Genomic DNA, 27,231 nt, shown 5'->3' on the forward strand with positions numbered 1-27,231 from the left:
CCTGATAAGTGGAAAAGAATGGATGGATGAACCTGCACAGAAACAGCTGTGGAATCTCCTGGAAGCCCTCCCACAGGCAACGGTGCTTCATAGGGAAAAGTAAGAAAGTCAAATGGCAGATCATTCTGTTGGTGTCATTCTCATGTCTGAAGTCCTGCCATTAGTTAATGATTCAATCTTAAATATGTTGGGAGGGGGCTCCCAGGTACCTGCCAGGTACCGGGCGGTTTATAGGTGCCTGGATCCCTGGAACCCTGATTCCGGCTCGCACTGGGGTGGCCGTCCTCTGGCGAGTTCGGCTGCTCTCGCCACTGGTTGTCTGGGACTGCCACCACATCTGGAGCCTCCCTCCTTCTCCTGCTGGGATAGGCAGGTGGATATCGCAGAGATGTGTGGCTTCGGGTCTTCGGTACTCTTGGTGGCTGCGGATGGTCCGATTTTCCTGGGTCCATTTCTGTCTGCTTCTGGTCCTTGGGGGGATTATTGCAACTTCCCACCCTCATTATCAAGTACATTTTGTGACACACATACACACACAAACACACACACCACAAGAAGACTGCTGATGTCTGTCTTTGAGCTTTTAAACCTTCCTCTAAAGATGAGACTGAAGGCTGTGGATATGAAAGGGCTTCACTGAGTCAGCGTTCAGAGAGCCTGATGACAGAGAGCATCTGTGCACAGGTGAGTCACAGGTGCGTGCGCTTGTCCACAGTGTGGATCGAACCGAAGGAGAAGCAGAAGAAGCTCAAGCCAGCTCAGAACAGACCCCATGCAGACAGAGGAGGCTGTGATTCTATCACCGTGACCTTTGACCTTATGATCTGAGGTCAGTGTGACCTACGCAGTCTGAAGGTCTCCTAAAGGTCACATGACAGCGATGTTGTTTGTTCCCACCAATCAGAGTGGGCAGAGAGGTCCGCAGATTTCTGTCGTTCCAGAAATTCATCCGAAAACAAAATGCCAGTACAAGTACTGCATAAATCTCTGTTACACTGTGGTTCCCTGTAGTACCTCTCAGTACACTGAAGTAGTCTGTAGTACTCGTCAGTGCTCAGCTGACAATGTGGTGCTCTGATCATGTGATCAAAGTAAAGGGGAGAAACTGGAGTGACCTCCTGATGAAACCAGTGGACACACACACCTCGCCTGCGCTCACACACTCTCACTCTGTTGTTTGTCCGTCAGAGAAAACTTTCATTGTTCCACTCGTAACAGGTCGTCCAGGCTCTGGTCACGTGACCCTGTCAGCTGACCCCAGATGGGCTTGTTTGTCCACCCGACTGACCTCCACCAGCTGAAAGACGTCCTAAAACCAAAACGGTGACTTTTTGTCTGTTCAGACTCAGAGCCTTCAGCTCAGGCTGAGCAGCCTCCGTTTTATTATCCAGTTTTATGATATTTACACATATGCTTGGAGCAAAATCTGCGGAAATGTTTGGCTTCTATAAAATTTTGAGATTTTATCTGTGCTGTGTGTAATTTTGAGGAACTTTCTGGTATCGTTGTAACGTCGTAGAGCATCATATTAAAATAATGAAAATCTGTGCGGTAGCTCTCTCCTCTCATGTGATATATCACTCGATAAGATTTCTTAAACTTGTTCCCTGAGATGGTGGACAGAGCTGCAGATCCATGACAGCCTTACACAGTTAGCTAGCAGCTAATGACCAGGACACGTGTGCAGGTAATAAAGGACAGGTAATGTACAGGCACACACACCATGTTTCCACAGAACAGCTGACCCACGTGTCCATAATAAGCTAACACTCCTGTGTTTTGTAGACTACAGTGTAGGCTATTCACCTACTTACTGGTTTCTGTTGCCTCAGTCTGCGTCTCCCAGTTACTTTCTGTTTCTCACAACTCCTCACAGCTCAAGTGTCAAAACATGTAGGGGCTCTTTGCGAGCTGGTTCCCGACTCGTATCTGCAGTCAAGAGCGATCACTGGTTAATGGTCATCATGTGACAGATGCAAGAAAGATCCTTTAATTTAGCAGAACTGTGATTAAAAGTTAAATATTATTGTTGAGGAGCACAGGCAGGACGCCACACATACACAAAAAACCCTCAACAAAAGGGCACTTTGGGTCCACACCAGGAAAGGGCTGGGCAGGCAAGGAAAAAACTACTTTCAGTAATTGTTAACTCAGAGCTAGTAGAGCACAGGTGTCCAACTCCAGGCCTCGAGGGCCGGGATCCTGCAGGTTTTAGATGTGTTTATGATCCAACCCCTGAGGTAAGTGTACAGGTGAGCACGACGGTGAGGATGCCTTCATTACAGGAAGTAAACACCTCCTCACGGAGGTGACGGATCAACCCTTAAACTCTTCATGAGCTGCTCTGAGGAGCAGCTGCACCTGCTCCTCTTCATCACGCTTCTCCTCTTCATTTCCCTCCTGCTCTTCATCACCCAAAGCGATTTTCAGCCAAACTCACAAAGAAGAAAAGTTTTTGTTTTCCCCTCCTTTGTTCTTCTGTGAGTCCCAGGCTCTGGAGAGGAGGTGGGTGATGAAGAGGGAGAGGAAGAGGAGGAGGCGGACGAGACTCATTTCCATGTGAAAAAAACCATTAAAACCAATAAAACTATTTAGAGGGACACGTTCAAACGGAGCAGCTTTATTGATGGTGACGCCTGGGAACAAAATACCACACACACGTTAGTTAGTTAGTTAGTTATTTGGTTAGTTAGTTAGTTAGTTAGAGTTTTATTTTGAAGCCCCCCCGTGTGCGCGGAGCGGAGGCTCAGAGCCGCTGCTGGCCGACACACAGCGCTGTTCTGCGCGGAGCGGAGGGCGGAGAGCCGGGCAAAGCCGAAGCAGCTGGAGCGTTAAACCCGGACTCGGAGCCGAGCGTGCGGGACTCAAGGCGCCTCCGTGTCTGGAGCGGGTCTGGATTCATGCTGATGCCGTGCAGTCCGCTGCGGTCCGGATCCGTGTAGTTCGGCGGGTCGTGGTGGGGAGGATGGAGGGGAGGGAGAAGCCCAGACCCGGTCCGGATTACCTGATGCAACTCATGAACGACAAGAAGCTGATGAGCGGTCTGCCGAACTTCTGCGGAATCTTCCAGCACCTGGAGAGGCTCCTGGACGAAGGTGAGACCCGCACGCGCGCGAGAGGGTTTAAATCAAAGGAAAAGTTTACTGAAACCATCCTGATACTTTTTCTTTTAAAACTTCTACAAGTTAAAGTGCTGGCAGTACTACATGTACTGCAGTAAGTACTGTCAGAAAGTGTGCTATGTGTTTTCAGAGTAAAAGTACTGTCTGAAGCATACTCGAGTAACGTATCATACTTTAGTGATCATGGATTTTAATAACTGATCATCATTTATTGATTTCATTGATCAGAAAGATTAAAAAACAAATGGGTGAGCTGGCACGTTTAACCCCACCCACAATTTTCACTAATCAGTAGGAATCCAACTCAGTCACTTTACAGCCTCATTGCATTATTAGGGGCATGGCCTCTGTGACTGACAGGTGGATGGGACACAGGCGGCTCTTGTTGCTGTCTGCTAGCTTCTCCTGAACTGGACCTCGGCTGTGTTTGTGCTGTTGGAGCCTTCTGGGCTGCTGTGAGGTTATTGTGGTCATGTGACTGCTGACATTATGTGGCAGTGCTCCAGCGGACATCGAGGTGGAGGAATGAGAACATCTGGTTCAGTTTGTGTGCGCACAGATGTTTTCTGCAGGTGTGAATGTTTGAATAAAGTTTCACAGTTTGAGAAGGACTGAAATACAAGAAGCTCATGGTCAGTGAGGGTCGATTGATCTGCAGACTGATGCAGCAGACGTCCACCTGTCTCACATTAGCTCACCTGTGTCTCTGTCAGGTGATCTGCTTTTCCATGAAGTTCATACTTCGAGCACGCTGAGGCTGGCCGGCTATCTGTAAGTTAGCCACACATGCCCAGATGAGCTTTGCTATCACTACACTGACACTCAGGTGTGCAGGATATAGACACGTCTGTACAGCACACGCCCTCCAAGAAGCTCTTTTTATACCCAGTCATGAGACTGACCTGCTGCCCGCTCACCTGATTGGCTGCTAAACACCAGGCTTTTTGGAGACAATTCAAATATATCTGATATTTATATTAAAACGGTGAAATGATTTCCTCAGTTTAAACACTTGATTTCTATAGATAATGAAATATGACTCAATATTCTGCTTACATTTACATTTTCTCAGCGAGTGAGCTTTTTTAGAGCCGGGTTGTAGATGCTAGGGTTAGACTGCATTTCACTAGATGGCCACAGGGGGTATTTACCTAATAAACACTTAATAACAGTTAGGTTCGTTTACAGTAGAGTCCTGTGAACTCGGACCAACATGGCCAACGTGTCAGGTGTGTTGTTTACCTGTGAGTTACTGATGTAGAAAGTGCGCTGTGATTGGACGGCTAGACCTGACGCTAGGGAGAATTGTGGCATGTGTCTGAACACTGCTTTTCCAACAGCACCTGAACACACCACAGTATGAAACCTTACTCCTCTTTATTTCTGTCCTCTGTGTGCGTCTCAATTACACTAAGTGCAGCTATTCATCATTTAATTGGTCTAATCAATTAATTCAAAAGCTCAGATGAAGTGTGTGTGTGTGTGTGTGTGTGTGTGTGTGTGTGTGTGTGTGTGTGTCAGTCAGAGAGAGAGAAGAAAATCAATTTACCCAGAATCCCCTCTGGCTGGCGTCCCTGCTGTAATAGCCTCAGACAGTAAAACCACTAGTACCAGTGTGTGTGTGTCTGTCTGACTTTGTGAGGACCAACATCCCATTTTAACCATTGTAGAGAGGACGTTCCTGCCTGTTAGGTCTCTGTGTTGACTCCTCAGTGTAAGATGATCCTTTGAAGACCTCTGTGATGGTTCACGTTGGAATCAGGGCGACAATGAGGGTGACGAAGAGACCATGTGAGGACATGGTGCTTATACGATAACCTTTCATGACTGGTGATCTCCTCCTCTGCGCCATGACTCGGGGCATTGACATTGAAGTGAATGTTGTAGGCGGACTGAAAGCACGTTGGTTTATTTTGGAGGTGTGTCCTGAGCAGAGATGGGCAGTAACGCGTTACTGTAATCTGATTACTTTTCTCAAGTAACGAGTAAAGTAAGGGATTACTATTGCAAAAACGATAATTAGATTACTGTCACTTTCCCGTAGGAACGCTGCGTTACTGCGTTACTAAAACCGTGATTTTTGTCTGTCTCATGACAGTGACGTAAGCGAGTGCGACGTCCGTGACAACAGCTGTGTGCAGATCAACAATGGATCATATATCGAGTGCAGAGAGAGTATGAGCGTGCAGCGTTTAAAGCGTGGAAGTACTGACCTTACTTTGAGTTTGATTCCATAAAAAGTGACAAAAACATTAGTGTCCGCTGTGCGTGGGAAGAAAACTTCTTTTTACAGCGAAAAAACCCCTAAACTTCCAACAAGCACCGAGTAGCTACGACGTAATGGGAAACTCACAGAGAAACTCGCGGATTCTTCCACTGACCGCGGCACACCTGCACCAGGGTAAACCTCCGCCTGCCCCACTCCTGCTTTACAGGTGAAAATAGAGCAACAGGACCGCTGAGTCTTTGACTTTATTTATTTTCTGCTGTGTTTTACTTGCATCTATTTGAAAGACTGAGTGTAAACACAAAAAATATTTTATTTTATGTGCTGGAATGTGCAGAAAATAGGTTTAAATGTTAAACTAATTTCTTCCAGTCAGAGAATGTTGCATATAATTAAATCTTTGCTTGATGCATAAAGTTAAAAGATTAAAACTGATAAAACAAGTTTTAAAAAGATACTTTTCCATTTGATTACATTTTGTATGATGGATTATGCAGAAAAAGTAGAATTGGGCTGAAAGATCTGTCGATTTATCACCTCTTCAGGTTGTAAATCATGTTTTTAAAAAGTAACTAAGTAACTAAGTAATTAATTACTTTTGAAAATAAGTAATCAGTAAAGTAAGAGGGTTACTTTTTGGTGGAAGTAATCAGTAATTAGTTACTGATTACTTTTTTCAAGTAACTTGACCAACACTGGTCCTGAGGGCGGGTTGCCTGCTCCCATGTTGCTGGTTATTGTGGCCGTGATGCTGCAGGAGCTGCAGACTGTGAGGAGATCACTTGATGTGATGGAAAGTCTCTGATGCTAACCAGCAGGTTAGTGTGTTTCTAACCTGCTGAGGAGATGCTCAGGTGTTTCCTACCTGTGCAGCTGCTTGTTTCCTGTTTCCTGCTCACAGACGTCTGCTGCAAACAGCCGTCTGACATGAGGATGAACTCAGAACTCAGAGTTGCATGTTCGTGTGTGTGTGTGTGTGTGTGTGTGTGTGCGCGCATGTGTGTGTGTGTGTGTGCGTGTGTGTGCGCACTCCTAGCTCCTGATTGGCTGATGGTGAGGGCTGTTTTGTTGCTCTGAATCACCACACAGACAGCTTCATAAAGTCTCCCAGCATGCATTGCGAGGGAGAAATAAATCTTACCGGGGTGGTGGTCAGTATAAGATGTGCGATCATCATGGAAACAGTTACCTGGGATACTGCAACTTCCTGTGAAAGCTGCACTGGTTTCACGTCCCTACTTGCTGCTGTTTCAAGACAGAAACAAAGAGCTGAGCTGCAGCTTAAACACACGTTCAATGCCACATGTTAAACCAACATGCTAAAAACATGCACATGAAAGAATACAGAAGCAACACAGGAGTCCTGAGGAACCCCACAGCTAGCTGCTATAACACAGAGTTTTTAGCTGGTTTCTAACTACAGACCTCTCCAAAGGTCTGCTGGCCTAAGTCTTCGTCTGCAGGGTGATGTCAAATGATTGTTGTCACATGTTGTTTTGCTTTTTTGCTTTATTTTGTAACCAGACATGTCCCAGTGTTAAACATTTGCAGGACCAAATCTGTCAAAGTTATCACAGTGATAAAGCTGCGGCTCTGTAAAGGAGAAAGGACCGAGAACACCAACCGTTATAACTGCAGTAAAGGTGGATGGTGGTCTCCACAGAGGGGGGACCCATCAGCAATCAGCCGCCTGTAACACAGTCTTCAGACCTCCTCTCAGGTGGTTCGACACCAACTCACAGCTTGACCCATAACTCACACGATTACAGGGTGGGTCAGCAACTGTGAGGATGACCCCCGAGAGGACAAGCCTACCAGAGGACAAAGACCCGAGACACCACATCGTTCTGTCCAGTGAAACATTTGCAAGAACCTCCAAATGCCTTAAACTTAAGAACTTAAGGAGTTGCAGGACCTAGAAGACTAAGAAACCACACAGGTTAAAGTGTTCTCTTCAGTTGAGCTTGATCTGTGAAACATGAACATTATTACACTCAGCTGTTCACTGATCAGGCTCAACATGAAGGGAAAGCTGACCGATGTTTGCAGGTCAGGTTATCGTCTGGCTGCTTCAAGGTTCAAACTCCACGAGGAGAGCAGCAGTCACACAGATCATCAGTTCCACCTTCATCATCCATCACATCCATCTCACCTGCAGATACAAGAAGCTAAAGAGGACACGGGAATGACAGATCATGGAATCAGGTGAGAACATCATCGTCACCTCAGGTTTCAGAGGTTCGCACGGTGATGTTTGGAAAAATATGAACACGACCTTTAAATCAGTTACAAATATAAAACCTGAATGTCTGATCAGATTTACTCCAAACACAAAGAAAAGGTGAGCAGCAAAACAAAACGCAGAGAAACAGTGCCTCCAGCGCTGAAAACCTGAACATAAAGGACAAGTCTGAAGACGGCGCGCTGAAACATCGGTTTTCAGTTAAGTTTGATTCCAGCTGTTTGTTTCCCTCCGAGCTCCATCAGCTCCTCTTTACCTGCTGCAGGTGTTTTAGTGCTGATGGCCTGTGCGTCCCACTCACCTCTGCCACGAACTCCAAACAGAATCAGCTTCTGATTGGCCAGACCGCAGAACAGTTTTCCACTTCCTGCGTGTGTGTGTGTTTCAGAGATCAGCCGCGTGAGGAAGGACATGTACACGGACACGCTGAACGGATCGGAGAAGAGCAGCGAGCTGCCGGACGCTGTCGGCCCAACGGTGCAGCTGCAGGAGAAACTCTACGTCCCCGTGAAGGAGCATCCCGACGTATGTCTGTGTGTGTGGATCATCGTGATGCACCAATAATAATTCATTTCCTGTGTTTCCATCAGTGTTGCTCTGTTTCAAAGTTTTACGACTCAGTAGATTCATTCTAACTATTTATGGCTATTTCTGAAAGAGGATTGGCTGATTAGTGCTTAGGTTGTCATGGTAACAGGCTGACCTGTGTGTGTATGTCAGTTTAACTTTGTGGGGAGGATTCTGGGCCCTCGCGGTCTGACAGCGAAGCAGCTGGAGGCTGAAACTGGATGTAAGATCATGGTGAGAGGAAGAGGCTCTATGAGAGACAAGAAGAAGGTAACGTGCACATGCACACACAGCATGTCAGGTATTCATATCTTGTGGGGACATGTAATTAACACAATGCGTTCCTTAGCCCCTAACCATGAAAAATGAATGCCTAACCTTGAGCCTAAGCCCTAGCTATCACCCTGACACTAAAAACACATTTAGTCTCAAACATGCCTTCAGACTTGTGGGGACCAGGATTTTGGTCCCCATAAGTGTAGTAAACTTCCAATTATTGCTACCCACAAAGATATGAATACACGCTCATACGCACGCACACAGAAGGCATAAGATGAAATTTTTCTTCTTATATTTCAAATATTTGATTTTCTTGGTTTAATCAAAGCAGTGACGTAAAAAGTGAAAATGCCTGACACTGAAACACAGTCAGAGGTCAGTCAGCAGATTTTCATTTAAAGAACAACACATATGAAAATACACATCTGGTGTAGATATGCAGGGCTGATCCAGAGACAGAACACGTGAGCCTGAGCATCACTCAGATGTGTTTCAACATTTAAAACGAACGAAGAGCCTTCTCTTTGTTTGAGAAGCTAGAAGAGTGAGAACGTGCACGGCTGCTGAGGTATGACACATTTCCTTATCACAGAGAGTGTGTTCTTATGAATTTTATTCCAGATGTTAGGGTTAACTCTGCATTCTGCTTGTGTTTTATTGTGCATTTTCTGAAGGACTTTGTAACATTCGGTTTGATGTGTGCACAGAGGAGATCAGTCAGAATAGAACGTGTCAGTAGAATTAGGTCGCTCAGTGAAGTGACCGCTTATTGTTGTGAATCTGCAGGTTCTGAGTGCATCAACGAACGCTGAGCTGCGTCTTTCCTTTTACTTGAACTTCTATCCTATCACAGCGAACGTCCACTCAACCCGAAACAGATACCTGCAGAAGAACATGCAGGATCCAGCCTGAGCTCAGTGGACCAAACCAGTTTGAGCAGGGTCTTTCTTCATGCAGGTGCAGACTAATGTGGGATGGGCCTGATTGGAGAAATAGTTCATGTCCGAAACAGGAAGTATCTGTGGCTCCAACGAAGCCCGAAAATCTGTCGCTGTCTCAGATGGATGGTCTGTCCCTAAAACTGAGACTTTCACTGATTAGAGTTCAGTTTGAAAACTATAAAAATAAAGTCACACATCCTTCCAAAAAAGCTCTTAAACTCTTCTGTTGCTTGAACTTCAAACTGAAGCCAAAATCCCAGCTTGCATTCTGAACTTTATAAAGTTTCATTCTGCTTTGGCAGAAAGGACAGGACATTTTGGGTTAGGGTTAGGTCCTGTCAGACTGAAGAAAGACTTGTGACATGAATTTGTCTTTAGCTTGAGATTTTAAATACAACTCCGAACAGGATGTTGCTTCATGCACCCGTGTGTCAGAAAGTTTGTCTGCCAACTTTCAGGAAGAGCTGAGACTCTAAAATAAGAGCTGACGAGCTGCTTCCTGTGAAAGCTCTGAGTCTGCAGAAGCAGCCGAGTCACACGGTCTCCTCAGGATTAAGACTCTCTGAATGATTCACAGTGAAGAAACTATTTCAAACATTTCAGGTCAAACTGCTGAAAAAACATGCGTGTTTGTGTTTCTGCGTGTGTGACGCTGACAAGGTTAGCCACCTGCTACGCTAACAGAGGTACATGAGACAGGCGTAGCAACAGTTCAACACAAGCCAGATGGAGCTAGAGGAGAGGGAGGACAATGAATGAGGGGGGTGTTGGTTTTGCACTGATGTCGTGCTGAAACTCATACAGTTTTTGTTAAGACCACTCATCTGTGCAAGAAAACGATCGTCCAATCATCTGCCGATCCTCTGCTAACTCAGCAGACTTCCTGCTAACGCGCTAACAGGCTGAACGCCAGCAGAAGATCGCAATATATAGCATGCTGTAGGTATTACAGGTACTGTGCTGCAGTGGTTTGTGTCATATCTATCTAACAGACTCAATTTGTTCGTATAAATGGAGAATCTACTTCACACACTGAGGTTAATTATGGAGTTCCACAGGGTTCAGTGCTAGGACCAATTCTGTTTCCATTATACATGCTTCCCTTAGGCAGCATCATTAGAAGACAGAGCATACATTTACACTGCTATGCAGATGACACCCAGCTCTATCTGTCCATGAAGCCATATAACACACACCAATTAGTTAAAAAGTGTAACCAATTAGTTAAACTTTGACCAGGACATGTCCTTCAATGCAAATATTAAACAAATATGTGAGACTGCTTTCTTCCATTTGTGCAACATCTCTAAAGTTAGAAATATCCTGTCTCAGAGTGACGCTGAAAAACTAGTTCATGCATTTATTACTTCCAGGCTGGACGACTGTCATTCATTATTATCAGGAAGTCCTAAAAACTCCCTGTAAAGCCTTCAGTTAATCTCAGTTTTTTTTAACCTTATAATATAAATTACCTTGAGGTGACTGTTGTTGTGATCTGGTGGCTTACTTATAGTTCCTAGAGTATTTAAAAGTAGAATGGGACACAGAGCCTTTAGCTTTGAGGCCCCTCTTCTGAGGACTACAGACAGTGAATGTAAAAACAAACTGTAACTCCCTGGATGCATTTCACCAAAGTCAGTCAATTGTGAACACCAGACAGCATGTGAATATTTACTACTTGTCTCTGTCTTCACTCATGTCTCCACCTGCAGGAAGACCAGAACAGAGGGAAGCCAAACTGGGAGCACCTGAACGAGGACCTTCATGTCCTCATCATGGTGGAAGACGCCCAGAACCGAGCCGACATCAAACTCAAACGAGCTGTAGATGAAGTCACCAAGCTGCTCGTGCCTGCTGTGAGTCCCCTGACCTCTGACCTGTGTGTGTTTTTGTGAGGACAAAGGAAGTTCTACATATCCAGGCTTTCTTCAAGTTCGCTGGCTTGATGAACTCTAAAACTTGCTATTTATCAACTTTTTCTGTTAAGCCGGGATCTCTATTAGCGCCAGGTGCTCTGACCAGAGACATTAAAGGTCTATGATGATGATGAAACCTGTAAAGAGGTGAACCCCTCAGAGGTGGAGCAGCAGAAACTGGTTAATCTGCTGATTTGTGACAGAGAAGAATAAAGGTTTGAATGGCAGGAAGGATGTTGCTCTGAGCGCGCTCAGCGCTGCTGTTTGTTTCCTAGGTGACAGCTTCACATCACAGCTGTGAAACATGACAGCTTCCTGTCCCACAGCCTGATGAAGGGCACGTGAGATCAGATCAGAGGGAACGAATGTGATTGGTTGAAAAGGCGTTCATGTTTCATGATCACATGAACACTTGATCACATGAAAGGTAAATGGCCTGTATTTGTATAGCGCTTTACTAGTCCCTAAGGACCCCATAGCGCTTTACACATCCAGTCATCCACCCATTCACACACACATTCACACACTGGTGATGGCAGCTACATTGCAGCCACAGCCACCCTGGGGCGCACTGACAGAGGTGAGGCTGCTGGACACTGGCGCCACCGGGCCCTCTGGCCACCACCAGTAGGCAACGGGTGAAGCGTCTTGCCCAAGGACACAACAACTGCGACTGTCCAAGCCGGGGCTCGAACCAGCAACCTTCTGATTACAAGGCGAACTCCCAACTCTTGAGCCACGATCGCCCCATGAACACGTGCACTTTCAGTCTGATCTGCTGGAGCTTCTTCATTCATTGCTTTCAGGAACATGCTGCACACAGAGAATCTCTCACTCTGAAAACATGCTGCATTAAAGAATCAGAGGAAACTCTGAGCCTCACCTGGTGATGCTCAGCATCAGTCACCATGGTGATTCGGCAGGTAAACGGACTCGGGTCGCTGACATCAACCTCACTTTGGGGTTTCAGCCCTTGGGCTTTAACCTTCATGTTCATGTTAGAATCACTTCTAGATTTAGGAGTGTGTGTGTTTGCGTGTGTGTGTGTGTGAGAGAGAGAGACAGGAAGTGCAGTTATTCTGCTGATCTTCACTTCCTCCACTCTCACTTCCTTGATTTGTGCAGAGGCAGGAAGAAAAAAAACTAGGAAGTGAGTCTGGGCACCTGATGATTCTCTTTGTGTGTGTGTGTGTGTGTGTGTGCGTGTTTTCTAACAGGAAGTTGGAGGGAGGCATTGAAGTTACTTTCATGTTGCAGAGACACAAAGTGGTTTAGAAGTCAGTTTGTAGTTGGACTGAAGAAAATGAAAGATGTTAACTGACGAGCTGATTGTCTAACGAGCTCGTGGCAGGTGTGTCGTGTGTGTTTGATGTTGTGTTGTGTTTCCTCTCAGGAATTGGTAGAAATAATCGCCGTTGTGTGGTGGACAGCAGCGCCCCATGTGGTCTGCACAGCCCTAAGCAGGCTGGTTACTGAGCGTGCTCATAGGATACTGTAACCATCATGAGTTCAAGTCATCTTAATTTGACAAAAGTTTATTTCTGGGACTTGAATGGTCTCTAGCATATCGAGACTATCTCTCCACACCGTTATATATTCCATATATACGGGGTATGAACCCCCTTGGTCGTGGGGCGTTGATAATTCTTTAAGACACTCCAGCTTGCCCGGCCACGCCCCACAGCTCACGTATAAAACAGCTGTGCAGACATGACATGACTGTTTGACGTGATTGTTTGATCTCCACTTGTGTCGTGTGTGTGAGTGACTTTTCTTCGAGAGTGCTGTGTGTGTGTGTGCATCCGTCAGGAGCCTCTTTCGGCAGCCTCCCTGGGTGCTAGCCTCTCCCCTGCCCTTTCCCTTAGCTTGGTCTCCCTTAGCTGGTTTCCCTCAGCCGTGGTTCCCCTTAGCTTGGTTCCCCTTTATCTTTCCCTCGGCCCCGGTTTCCCCTAGTTGGTCTCCTGTGGCCCGGTTCCTTTGCCGATCGAGCTGCCGTCTGTGTGTGTGGCATCTTGCCCGTGTTCCCTCGGCATCTTGCCCGCCTTGCAGGCTTCACGGCACTGGGACTTCGCTGTGCTACAGCTGGCGAGTGAGCATTCTCCGGTCTGTTAGCCTGTCTGCCGTTGCCCATAGCTTGGGTGCAGCTAGCAAGACTCGGCTCGTTGCTCGGCTACAGTGGGAAGGATGTCAGATTTCCAAGCATACGCTTTCACCTGTCACCTGTCACCCACCTGTCCCTGGGCTGCCCCCTGCTGGTCCCCAGGCACAGTGTCGGGCAAAATGGGTCCCTTCAGCTCTTAATTAGAGCATGACGGGTGTGGGAACTAGCCTTTCCTGAGGTCCCATCTAGTAGAGCGAACCTCAAGGTTGATGATGTCATACAGCCACAGCGCCTCCTATCTCATGTGCCGCTGCTGCCTGATTGGTCTGGTTGCAGGCAGTGAGTGTGCTGCATCCCAGCATTTGTGGTCCCCTGCCCGCAGATGGTTGCTGCTATGCATGGTGGGAGTAGTTTGCCTTTGGCCCCTCCCCCAATAGCCCTGTCCCTGGTCTCTTTGGACGCCCCTTCGGGCCCTCCCTGGGCAGGGCAGCATGCCCTAACAGGGGCGTGAGGGTAACTGATGCCCTGCTGGCGGCCATTTCGTCGCTCCCTCTACAGGGATGGAGCTTGACACGTCAGCTGCAGGCAGGCTGGGGACATGGAGAGCCCTCCCCAATCTTGTGCCTCTTGGGCTAAAATGGAGATGATGGCTGCAGCGTTGCCTCCCATTGCCCCGCCTCTGTGAGGCCTGTGCCGGTGGAGGTTGATTCTCAGGAGGATGATGTTTATGACGCTTGACTCTGGTCAGACGACCAGGGTTACAGTGGGGCAAAAAAGTATTTAGTCAGCCACCGATTGTGCAAGTTCCCCCACTTAAAATGATGACAGAGGTCAGTAATTTGCACCAGAGGTACACTTCAACTGTGAGAGACAGAATGTGAAAAAAAAATCCATGAATCCACATGGTAGGATTTGTAAAGAATTTATTGGTAAATCAGGGTGGAAAATAAGTATTTGGTCAATAACAAAAATACAACTCAATACTTTGTAACATAACCTTTGTTGGCAATAACAGAGGTCAAACGTTTACTATAGGTCTTTACCAGGTTTGCACACACAGTAGCTGGTATTTTGGCCCATTCCTCCATGCAGATCTTCTCGAGAGCAGTGATGTTTTGGGGCTGTCGCCGAGCAACACGGACTTTCAACTCCCGCCACAGATTTTCTATGGGGTTGAGGTCTGGAGACTGGCTAGGCCACTCCAGGACTTTCAAATGCTTCTTACGGAGCCACTCCTTTGTTGCCCGGGCGGTGTGTTTTGGATCATTGTCATGTTGGAAGACCCAGCCTCGTTTCATCTTCAAAGTTCTCACTGATGGAAGGAGGTTTTGGCTCAAAATCTCACGATACATGGCCCCATTCATTCTGTCCTTAACACGGATCAGTCGTCCTGTCCCCTTGGCAGAAAAACAGCCCCATAGCATGATGTTTCCACCCCCATGCTTCACAGTAGGTGTGGTGTTCTTGGGATGCAACTCAGTATTCTTCTTCCTCCAAACACGACGAGTTGAGTTTATACCAAAAAGTTCTACTTTGGTTTCATCTGACCACATGACATTCTCCCAATCCTCTGCTGTATCATCCATGTGCTCTCTGGCAAACTTCAGACGGGCCTGGACATGCACTGGCTTCAGCAGCGGAACACGTCTGGCACTGCGGGATTTGATTCCCTGCCGTTGTAGTGTGTTACTGATGGTGACCTTTGTTACTTTGGTCCCAGCTCTCTGCAGGTCATTCACCAGGTCCCCCCGTGTGGTTCTGGGATCTTTGCTCACCGTTCTCATGATCATTTTGACCCCACGGGATGAGATCTTGCGTGGAGCCCCAGATCGAGGGAGATTATCAGTGGTCTTGTATGTCTTCCATTTTCTGATGATTGCTCCCACAGTTGATTTTTTCACACCAAGCTGCTTGCCTATTGTAGATTCACTCTTCCCAGTCTGGTGCAGGTCTACAATACTTTTCCTGGTGTCCTTCGAAAGCTCTTTGGTCTTGGCCATGGCGGAGTTTGGAGTCTGACTGTTTGAGGCTGTGGACAGGTGTCTTTTATACAGATGATGAGTTCAAACAGGTGCCATTCATACAGGTAACGAGTGGGGGACAGAAAAGCTTCTTACAGAAGACGTTACAGGTCTGTGAGAGCCAGAGATTTTCCTTGTTTGAGGTGACCAAATACTTATTTTCCACCCTGATTTACGAATAAATTCTTTACAAATCCTACCATGTGGATTCATGGATTTTTTTTTCACATTCTGTCTCTCACAGTTGAAGTGTACCTCTGGTGCAAATTACTGACCTCTGTCATCATTTTAAGTGGGGGAACTTGCACAATCGGTGGCTGACTAAATACTTTTTTGCCCCACTGTACCTGATGGGACTGCCTGTCTACCCTGTGGCCACCTCGCTGTGCTGAGGGGCCTATGCAGGGATGTGGAGATGGCCGTGTTCAGGTGAGGCGGGGAGGACTCGGAGCCTAGGTTCAGCTGTCCTCCAACCACCCTCCTTCTTCCTGACATCCTTTGAGTTGGGCATAGTGGCCAGCTCCGCTGCAGGCATGGGCCAGCAGTTGACAATTCTCCAGCCTGCGGCGCTGGCTCGGTCTAGTGCGTTGCCCCTGTGTCACAGGTCACACGGCCATCAGGTGCCCGCTCAGTGAGCTGACACTTCCCTACTGTCCGCAGGTGTCTTGTCGGGCCCACTCTTGCTTCCCATCTGGGGCGTCGTCTGCATATCGCGGGTTTCTGTCATGGCGATAGCCAGCTGCCGTGCTCAAGTGGCTTGGTAGGCTGTGCTCTCCTGGAGTATTGCCCGTATTCGCTGGCTTACACGCCAGTTGGACCTCGCTGCGGCGAGTGAGAATTCTTCAGCCTAGTGTAGCCAGTTTTCTGTCTGGTGTGTTACCCGCAGTGCGCCGTTCACACAACCAGCGGGGCTCCTGTCATTGTCGAGCGGAGTGGCTTCTCAGCTCTGACTGCAGTGAGTCAGAGCCAGTCAGTAAGTGAGTAAGTGTTCTCCAGCCTGTAGGGCCGACTGTGCACAAGTAGCGAGTTCGCCCCTGTTGCAACAGCACTTAGCAGACGCCCGGCCCTGGGGTGGACCTTCGGGTTGTGTTCCCCACTTGGGCTTCGGCTGGCTGGACCGCCAGCCCCCTCACCAGTCTGCTGACGGCGCAGGGTGGTGTTGCGGCTTGGGGACAGACCCTTTGGGTCACGTCCCTACTTCAGCCCTCTGCTTTCAGCGGCCGTGCTGACGCTGCGGGCTGTGTTCCCCTGGCACATTGCCCACGGTTCACCGGCTTACGCTCCAGCAGCACTGGCTCCCTGTCTGGCATTGCCCACTTCTTGCTGGGTTGTGTGTCCAGTAGGGTCCCCACTCAGTTGCTCGGTGAGCGACGCTTCCTCTCCTCACTGTGCTCCTAGGATTCCGGGTTCAGGCCCTGTGCACCCCAGGCTCCAGCTGGAGATCATGTGGAGAGCGTGCACACAGGCTCATTGTAGCTGACTGCCTGTGCTTTCTGGCCTGCTAACCATGTGCCGCGGGTTTACATGCTTGTCAGACCTCGCTGTGTCTGACACGGCCTGTGAGTGAAAGCTCTCCAGCCTGCTGACTCCCTATCTGGTGCATTGCCTTTGTGTCATGGGCTTACACGGCCAGCACGGACCCGCTCAGTGAGCTGGGACTTTATGACTGACCTCGAGTGTCTTGTTCGAGTTTACTCTTGAGGTTCATCTGTCTGCGGACAGCACGTGGTGACGGTGCTGGGGGTGGACCTTCGGGTCATCGCCTTGCTCAGCCCTCCACTTCAGCAGGCTAGGCTACCAGGCTATGGCTGGGGTGACTGGAATCCTTGATGATCCTCCCCGCTTTCCTCAGGCACCGCTTCCTATAGATGTCTTGGAGGGAGGGAAGCTCACCTCCAATTATCCGTTCAGAGCACCGCACTACTCGCTGGAGAGCTTTGCAGTTGTAGGCGGTGCTGTTGCCATACCAGGTGGTGATGCATCCAGTGAGGATGCTCTCAATGGCACAGTGATAGAAGGTCCTGAGGATGCGGGGGCTCATGCCGAATCTTTTCAGTCTCCTGAGAAAGAAGAGGCGCTGCTGCGCCTTCTTCACTGTTTTGTTTGTGTGTACTGACCACGTAAGATCCTCAGCCAGATGTACACCAAGGAACCGGAAGCTGCTCACTCTCTCCACAGCAGCGCCGTTGATGGTGATGGGGGTGTGTACTTCTCTGCACCTCCAGAAGTCCACTATCAACTCCTTTGTCTTTGCGACGTTGAGGGTGAGATGGTTGTCTTGACACCAGTGGGTCAGGGCGCTGACCTCCTCCCTGTAAGCCGTCTCATCACCGTTGGTGATACGACCCACCACTGTAGTGTCGTCCACAAACTTCACAATGATGTTGGAGCTGTTAGTGGCTGTGCAGTCGTAGGTGTAGAGTGAGTATAGGAGAGAACTCAGGTTACACAGTAACCGTACGATCTTTTATGATCATTTACTGATGTTTGGATATTTTACAGATTGTTTTATACGACATGAATCTTTCTGTAGTGGCTGATTTCAGATTCTTTTTAAATGTATTTTACAGTTTTTCATACTTTTTAATACATCTGATACTTTCAGGCTGAATGAAATTCTGTGTGAACTTAAGCTGCTGTGTGTGTCGGTTCTGCATGTTCTCACAGCACACGCGTGTCTGAAAGTCGTGTCTGTGTTTCAGGCAGAGGGCGAGGACAGTCTGAAGAAGATGCAGCTGATGGAGTTGGCCATCCTGAACGGGACGTACAGAGACGCCAGCATCAAAACCTGTAAGAGACAGACTGGCCAATCATACACAGTCATTTTAAACATGAATCATTTGTGCCAAATGTATTGGTTAAAATGAAAAACATGAAGCATGCAGTGTTTTAGATGCCATTCACACCGTTTGATTCAGATTTTCATTTTGTCTTTTTACAGCAAGCATACTAAAACTCCTCCCCTTTTTATAAACCCTCCCCTTTCCTGTTACCCATACCCAGCATCCCTCGCCTTTTCTTTCGCAGCATCTAGCGTCTCGCAACAGGCTTCTCGTGTCCTCTCAGGCCCCGCCCCCGTACTGGCACCGCCCACTGCCCTGCGTACACCCGCCCCCACAGGCCCCACTCTCATGCCTCTGATTCGGCAGATCCAGACAGTGTTGCCCAATGGAACACCGGCACTGATGGCAGGGGTGGGGCCTGAGTCTGGCCTGATCTACACGACGCCATACGATTACCCGTACACTCTGGCGGCACCAGCGTCCATCTTGGAGTACCCGCTGGACTCTGGAGGGATGTTGGGTAAGCCCGCCCCCCCCTGTTCCTGTGAATGCTCTCCCACCCCTCACCACCACACTCATGGCCAGTGGAGCCCTGCCCCTACACTGGTCCTCCGACATGCTTCCTGAGAGACAAAACAAACAAACGATCAAACAAACACACACACGGCCTTGTGCCTCCTGCTGGACGGATGAGGTCGTCATTGCTCCATCATTATCTGCCGTTTGATTGGCTGAAAATGTTTGAACTGACTTCTAGCACTGATGTCATGTGACCACAGCTTCCTGCATTGAAAACACGCCTGTGAACTGAAAACACGCCTCCACTTGCAGACGCTTTCAGGTCGATGCAAACACGCCGATTTTTGGAGAGGAAGTAAAAGTTGATTCAAGTGATTTGAAAATTTGTAATCTTCAGGAAATAAAATTTCAGAGAAAAGTATTAGAAAGGTTTAAATATCAGAATAATGAGGACTTTGGTATTGTGAGAGGAAGAGCTAAATTTACACATCCAAGCATGAAATATTACTTTGGCCTTTATGAGCCACAGTGACCAATCAAAGTGAGGCACTCAAAGGGGTGTCACCTTTGTGATGATGTCTCAGTTCAGTCTCGTCCTGAAAGCCTCTCAGATCTCATCTGGAGTGAAATTGTCTCCCAGTGTGTGCCTTAATGCAAGTTTCTTATTGTTTTCATCACTGACCAACGATGATGTCATGACGTACCTGTTCTGTCACGATGGACAGGTCTGTCCCTGTCCTCCAAGGGCTGATGGGGCTAAACTTCTGCCTAGCCCCGCCCTTCTGGCTGCACGCCTACCTTTCCCACGCCACAGATTCACTTTGATCTGAAGCTATGTTTGTTACAGCCATAATGCAAACACACCTGAAAGGAAGGGTCAGAGCTTTAAAAATGAAATGATTGATAAAACCGTGCTTTAACCAAACACAGACACAGCTGTGGCCGATCAAAGTTTAGATTTTTTAAATTAAAATTTCAGGAATAACTCATCACACAGCCAGAACAAGCGTGGAGTCGTGTTTTATTTGGACTCAGTCTATAATTAAACAAAACTGCTTACAGCGCCCCCTGCTTCAGGCTGTGGACGCTTTATGTCAATGAACACAGAGTTAAACGTGATCCGAGAAAACCAGCCCAGCAAGAAACCAGTAAGAAAACAGGTGGCTTCTGGGAAACGCAGTCCTGATGTGTGACAGTGGCACAGCTGTTCACCTTTAGGCAGAACAGACAGCTCCGTGCTTTTGAAGACTTTACGGATCCTCTGAGGTTAATGAAAAATAATGGACTGTCTTTGAGTGAATTTTTTAACAAACCAACTTTGATCTGGGTTTCAGTTCAGGTCAGACTTTAAGTTAAGCTAGGGTAAGGCCTGTAAAGCTACAGATGTCTGTGGGTTTATTTTACGTTTTCTTCCATTTCATATGTTACTTTAAACATGTTACAGCGTGGATAGATGACAGAGCTAACAGTCCTATAGCTAAGTTAGGTGTGACTCTAGAGGAGACAGTAAACAGGAAGCTTTCAATTAAAGTTCTTGCTATGACGTTTGCTAACAAAACTTACCTCTGTGCAGATCTACGTCTGAAACATCAATGACTTTGCTCATGACGGATTTAATGCTGAACTTTGACCTCAGAGATGATTGGTGATGTGACCAAAGCCCTGGTGGTTACTGACAGGTTTATCAAGTATTCTGGGATCACTATGTGATTAAAACACGCCAACCAGGTGTTTTTGCTGACGGTCAGTGTAGAGCTAAAGTCTACGCTGTTGTTTCTCAAGACATAAATGTGAACATTTCTGATTTTCTCTCTCCAAAAAAGGGCAAAAGATCAAAAATAAATAATGATTTTTTTAAGTTGTATTATATTTCTTGAAATAACAAAAGTCTACATGGTAAAACATTGCTAAAATATTAGCAGCTGTTGACCAATCAGGCCACTAAATTAAATCAGCTAATCAGAGTCCCAGCTTCACTGTGAGGTCACTTCCTGTCAGAAATCAGAAACATGATTTTACTCTGTGAACTTGTAAAGATCAGAAACCTGTTGTCTGCCGGGGGTTTGGTACTAAAACAATCAAACTGTAATCTGTAGTTGGAAAGTAATCAATAGGTAACACTGACACAACTAATGAAACAAATCCGATGAAATTGCACAGAAACCTGGCGTAAACCCGACCGCCACATTAACCGAGTTCATGGTCCGAACACTCAGATGTGAACTTTTATTCGCACTCGAGGATCTCTCACAGGATGTCACGTTTTCCTTTAAAACTCGGACTTTGGTTAAAGAGATGATCTGCAGGGTGAAAGGAGACGTACAGAAAGACTTTTACCTGAAAGAACCGAACTTAAAGGATCGTCCACATGCAGTACCACGAGGTGATCACGAGACCTTTCTCATCACGGTGTCTCCCTGGTGAAAACGGTTCGCGGTAAAACTCAACGCCGAGAGATGTTGTAGACTTCACACATCAGGCTGTGATGGCCTCTCGCCTTGCTTCTCTTCATCGCAAACACCGACAGGAACAGCTCGGCAAGCGTCTTCAGAGTGAGGGACGGGAGTCCACCCTTCTCTGGATCAAGAAAATGTGGTTTCATTTTGTTCTCATTTATACAAAGATCAGATCAGAACACAAACTTCCTCTTCCTAGAAGATTTAACACGGAGGACTGTGGAGGTCCAGGAGACCTTCAGGAAGTGCTTGAGCCGACAGTGATTTTACACCTCTGACATTAATGCGTGTTTCATGTCGGAATTATTTTTCAGACTGGATGTAAACGCAGTCGGTTCAGATATTTGCCAGCTCCAGCTGGCCAACACCAGCTCATCTAAAGAGTCCTTTATTGCTCAACCACTCAGTCTTGGTTGTTCGTTGAGATGTTGAAGGAGGAAATTGGCCCTAAAGTGGTTCAGGTAGTATGTACAGGTTGCAGCGTGGTGTTAAATGAACATATACCTTTCCTTTCATTCAGAAAAAATTGACCTTTCTGATCTGTTTAAGTTAAACATGAGGACGTTTGTGAGCGATTCCAAACTTTGAGAGTTAGCATTGGTCTGCAGCGGGTTGCATTCAGGTGTAACCAGTAAACCAGAGTGTTTGCTGGTGTCTGGCAGTGATGGTGGTGGTCAGGTGAGGGACAGATGTTCCTAATGAGATTTTAATCTGTATCTGTCTGATCTCTGGAACAGACCTCCTCCTCCTCCTCCTGTGTCAGTACAGCAGATGTTCAAACCTCAGAGAAGATTTGAAGAGAAAAATGTTCGACTTGATGAATGCATCTGACCATTTCAGACACTTTCGTGTCTTACTGTCTTTTTATTTCTATTATTTTAGTTTTATCGCAAAGAGAGAGTAGCTTTTATGTGTAAAAGTATACAAATATATATGTGAGATGTAAAGAGCAGAAGTGTTTATGAAATGTGAAACTTTGCAAAGAGATGCAATAGAAGTAAAAATCTGTAGCAGCTTTTTGAATTTATGATGAAGACAGGGCCTCCTGTTTAGGTGCATGTTTCTATGGATGCTCACGTGTTTCAGCACCACTAGCAAACCTGCTGTTAGGAAAATGTAGCATTGCTTCATGACTTTCATGTTTGTTCTAAACAGAAATGATTCATTTTAAAAAAGAAATAAAAGTTTTACAGAGTAAAAAATGACTCAGAATTTCTTTCATTTCTGCAGGAAGTGAACATCGTGAGTCTTCTCATATTAACCTGTAGCCTACTAAACCTGCTTTGGCTCTGCTTTAGCTCCTGCCTCATCTGGAAACCGGTCTTATTTCACTCAGACTGCTACAGCTCAGTTGGTCCACATCAGCAGAAATGCTCTCAGGCTTTGTATCAGAGCAGATTTGAGTCACTTTTCAAAATAATGCTTCTTTAGGTGATCTTGAACCTCAGTGAAGCTACTCACTTCATGCCTACCTTTTTCTGAATGGACAGTTTCAGGAAGCCTGCAGAGGGGCAGCGCCCACGGCTTTTGATGAGTCCACCTGTCATGTTTCTGGCTGTCTGAGAGTTTAGAGTGTCTGAAGCTGAGCTTTTACCTCTCAGAAACCTTTACCCCACCCTTATAATGGATTGAAGAAATAACCCTGACCCTATGAGTTAATTCAGCTAAAATTTAGTCAGGGTTAAATAATTTGAACAAACTCCATGTAGGGTTAGTTTCCCCAATAATCATGCAGAAAGTTAAAGTTGTGCTTCTTTAAATGAGACCTCAGGTGGTGAGACTAGGGGCCAGAATATCATCCAATCCGGTCCCACACAGGGACAGGGCTGTGTGCTCAGTTCGCCTCTTTTCACTCTTACCAAAAGCACAGCTATCCACTCCTCAAACACGGTTCTCAAGTTTGCAAGCGACACCACAGTAGTGTCTCATGACAAACCATGTACAGAGAGGAGATCCCAGTGCTGTTTATTGAACAATCTGATTTGATTTGATTGATTAGCATTCAAATATCTCAGTGAATACAGAATAAAGATGTACCACAAAGCAAGAAAGCATGAGACAAGGCTAATCAAAAGGTCTTGGCTGAATCATTTTCTTATTACGCCAACCCTTTTAACGAAAGATCTTTTTGCATGCAGCTCCTGTACACAGGGCTCGAAGCAAAGAATAAAACAAAGCAAAGCAAAAACAAAAAAACAAACAAAAAAACTTTCCACCTTAGATAAGTAACTACATCAAAGCAGAACAGTCAAGAGTTTCAGTATTATTATTTTTGCTCTTTTCATTCGTGATTTATATATTTTTCTAATACTCTATTTTTAAACATATTTTTAAACAAGGAAAATGAACCACACCTTGTTAAATCACTGTCATAACTATTCCACAGGTTACCTCCTCTAACAGAAACACATCGCTGCTTTATATTTGTCCTCATCTTGTTTTTCTTAAAGAAATCTGTTCCCCTTAAGTCATATTGACTCTCTCTGACTTTAAACAGCTTCTGAGTACTGCAGCAAAGCAAGTTATTTTGTGCTTTATACATTATCTGTGCCATTTTATATTCAACTAAATCATAACATTTCAGGGTATTCAGATTAATAAACAAAATGTTAGTTGGTTCTATATAGTTTGATTGGTTTATAATTCTTATAGCTCTTTTTTGTAACTTGAAAATAGGAAGAGTGTTCGTTTTATATGCATTACCCCATATCTCCAGACAGTAAGTCATATATGGAAGCAACAGAGTGCAATAAAGTGTGTGTAATGATTTTTTGTTCAGGACATGCTTTGTTTTATAGAGAATATCGATGGTTTTTGACATTTTTGTTTTCACATGGTTTATATGAGACTTCCAACTCAGCTTATCATCAATTATCACTCCAAGAAATTTATTCTCGTACACTCTTTCAATTTCAATTCCATTAACCCTTATTTTAGATACATTTTTCATTTGTCTAGTGCCAAAAATAATCAATTTTGTTTTCTTTATATTTAATGATAACTTATTTACATCAAACCAGTTTTTTAATATATTTAACTCCTTTTCCGCTGTAGTCAGAAGCTGTTCTAGGTTTTTACCTGAGCAATACAGAGTGGTATCATCAGCAAACAATACACATTTTAACAGTTTGGAAACACTACATATGTCATTTATATATAATTTGAATAATTTAGGGCCCAGCACAGAGCCCTGAGGAACACCACAAGTTACCTTCAACTGCTTAGATTTTACATTATTGAATTCGACATATTGATATCTTTCATCCAGGTAACTTTTCATCCACTTGTATGCTAACCCTCTTATGCCATATCTCTCTAGTTTATTCATTAATATAGAATGATCAATTGTATCAAACACCTTTTTTAAGTCTATAAAAACACCAACAGTATATTCCTTATTATCTATAGCATTAGATATCCCTTCAACAAGTTCCATCACTGCCATCGAAGTGGACCTTTTCACTCTAAAGCAAGCCTATTCAAATGGCGGCCCGCGGGCCAAATGCAGCCCAGAAGCAACCTGCGAGTGGCCCTGCTTGTGGTCCTGGCAGAAACACAGAGAAAACGCAAAAAATTAATTCATTAATTAATTTTAAAAAAATTAAAAATTCCTACAGCGTAGTGTAGACTGTGAATGCAACACTCCTAGTAGCCTAGCAATATTTAACCCACAATGCACCGTGATGTAAACATATTAAACAATCATCGTAATATAAGATGCGACAACAGCATGTCTTTCTCACTCCAACGGCGCAAAATTGACAATGAAAACTGTCGGTTTAACCCTGCCTGGACTGACAAATACTTATTCATTTTACCGAGTTTAATAATCTTACAACCGGAGTTGTGCTACCATGGTGAGGGTCCTGTACAGCCCAAGAGAGAGCTGCAGCATCTTCCCTTCGTGTTTGCTTCTTGGCGAAGAAGAAAAGGCCTTTCACAGATTCTGAAACGGTGAAATACTGCATGCTGGCCGTGGTGGATGCAGTGAAAAGTGATGAATAAATTAAAGTAAGTGTGACATCTGCTATTAAAAACGTACCCCTGTAGGACAGTTCAAATATTCGTAGAATTGAAGGCGTCAGACGAGTTTGAAATGCTGTTAGATGACCTGAAGAAAACTGATGTAATGTCTATAGCAGGAGATCACAGACAGAACTGATAATGCACAGTTGTGCGTATATGTCCGTTTTTTGGATGGGAAATTGCTCGGCTTGCTACCGTTAGAGGGACACACAGCTGGCGAAATGATGTTTGAGAAGATTTAAGCTCTTTTTGAGGAAAATGGTCTGGATATGAAGCGTGTCTGTATACTTGTGACCGATGGGGCTCCATCCATGGCAGGAAAAGTGAGTGGTCAGCGAAATATATATTTTAATTTGAAAGGGAATTATCAAAATGTTTTTTGTTATTATTATTAGTATTTCAAATGTGCAAAAAATAGTTTAGTTATAGCTCCCTTTTTTTTTAAATGGACCTTTTGGTGTGCATTTGTGAGAGGTCACCACCAGATTTATAGGGGAAAAGGAATAAAAAAAATACTTGTTTTTCAGTACAGTTGTGTGGGTTTGAAACTGATCATGATCTGCTGCTTACTGGCTTCAAAAAAAAAAAAAAAAATCTGGCCCAGATAAATTCCTCAGTTTGAAAATCTGGCCCAACTAACTTCGTAGTTGAATAGGCATGCTCTAAAGCAGGGGTGCCCAATCCCAGTCCTCGAGAGCTACCGTCCTGCAGCTTTTAGGTGCATCCTTGTTCCCACACACCCGAATCAAATGAATGGCTTGTTATCAGGCCTTTGCCAAACATGATGGCATGCTGAAGAGATCAAACCATTTGATTCAGCTATGTTGGAGTAGGGATGCATCTAAAAGCTGCAGGATAGTAGCTCTCGAGGACTGGGATTGGGCAGCCCTGCTCTAAAGCCATGTTGTTTATCACTTAGGAGGTTATGCTTCTCAATATATTTATCAAGTCTATTAACAAATAACTTCTCTAAAATTTTTGAGAACTGTGGGAGTAGTGATATTGGCCTGTAATTGGTAAACTGACATCTCTCCGTTTTTATGGATTGGAATAACTTTTGCTATTTTCATTTGTGAGGGAAACACACCAGTTTGAAAGGACAGATTACAAATGTATGCGAAAGGTTGCACTATATATTCTATAATACTTTTAACTAATATCATGTCAATACCAAAACAGTCAGTGGACTTTTTATTTTTAAATGTCTTCACAATGTTAATTATTTCTCTATGAGTTACAGCACCAATAAACATGGAGGACACATTCTGAGTAATATGTTTATTTAGGTCGTTATTATTTCTTGACTCTGGAATTTCTTTTGCTAAATTAAAGCCAACATTTACAAAGAAATCGTTAAATTCATTTGCTATGTCTTCAGTTTTATCAAGCACAATATCTTTATCTTTTTTAAAATAATCTGGATAATTCTTATTTTTTGAGCCCTTTTTGATTATACTGTTTAATATCCTCCATGTTTCTTGTGTGTTACTTCTACTTTGCTCCAATAATTTGTGGTAATATTCTTTCTTACTTGTTCTTATAATATTTACTAATCTATTTTTATATAACTTGTACTTTATTTCAGCATCTTTTGTCCTCTACATAGATTATTTTTCTTTTTACATGCATCTTCTATCCCCTTTGTGATCCATGGCTTATTTGATCTGTGGTGCTTTCTAGTGATCTTCATTAAAGGACAATGTTTTTCATATAGTGAAATTACAGTTGATAGGAATGCATCATATGCACTATTTGAATCTTCATTTGCAAAAACCTCATTCCAATTGTGTTCCTTTCAGTCCACCTGGAGGACAGCAATGGCTCTTGTTGTTCTATGTCGTATCATATCAAATGTTTGATTCTTTTGTTCAGTTTTAATCCCAAAATAATTTTGGAAAATTGCAAAAACAGGAAGATAATCGCTTATATCAGTTATAAGAAATCCACCTACTATTTCATGGTCAATTTTATTTGTGAATATATTATCTATCAGTGTAGCTGTATCAGTTGTTATTCTACTTGGTTTTATAA

At 45.1% G+C, this 27,231-nt stretch overlaps 1 protein-coding gene across 1 annotated transcript; it reads left to right on the top strand.

The window, feature by feature from the left end:
- The first annotated feature begins 2,708 nt into the window (after positions 1-2,708).
- qkib (QKI, KH domain containing, RNA binding b) lies at positions 2,709-25,903 on the top strand. Its single transcript, XM_086260091.1, has 6 exons — positions 2,709-3,095; positions 7,980-8,116; positions 8,312-8,428; positions 11,091-11,234; positions 18,119-18,206; positions 18,420-25,903. The coding sequence occupies exons 1-6, from the start codon at positions 2,966-2,968 to the stop codon at positions 18,824-18,826; spliced, it is 1,023 nt and encodes a 340-aa protein (XP_086116217.1). The 5' UTR covers positions 2,709-2,965; the 3' UTR covers positions 18,827-25,903.
- The last annotated feature ends 1,328 nt before the right edge of the window (positions 25,904-27,231 follow it).

Source organism: Aulonocara sp. 'chitande type north' Nkhata Bay, linkage group LG13 (genome assembly GCF_057382095.1).
Source record: "Aulonocara sp. 'chitande type north' Nkhata Bay isolate Kocher_YH1m ecotype deep benthic linkage group LG13, A_spYH_male_GT1.1, whole genome shotgun sequence".
Taxonomy (NCBI): Eukaryota; Metazoa; Chordata; class Actinopteri; order Cichliformes; family Cichlidae; genus Aulonocara; species Aulonocara sp. 'chitande type north' Nkhata Bay.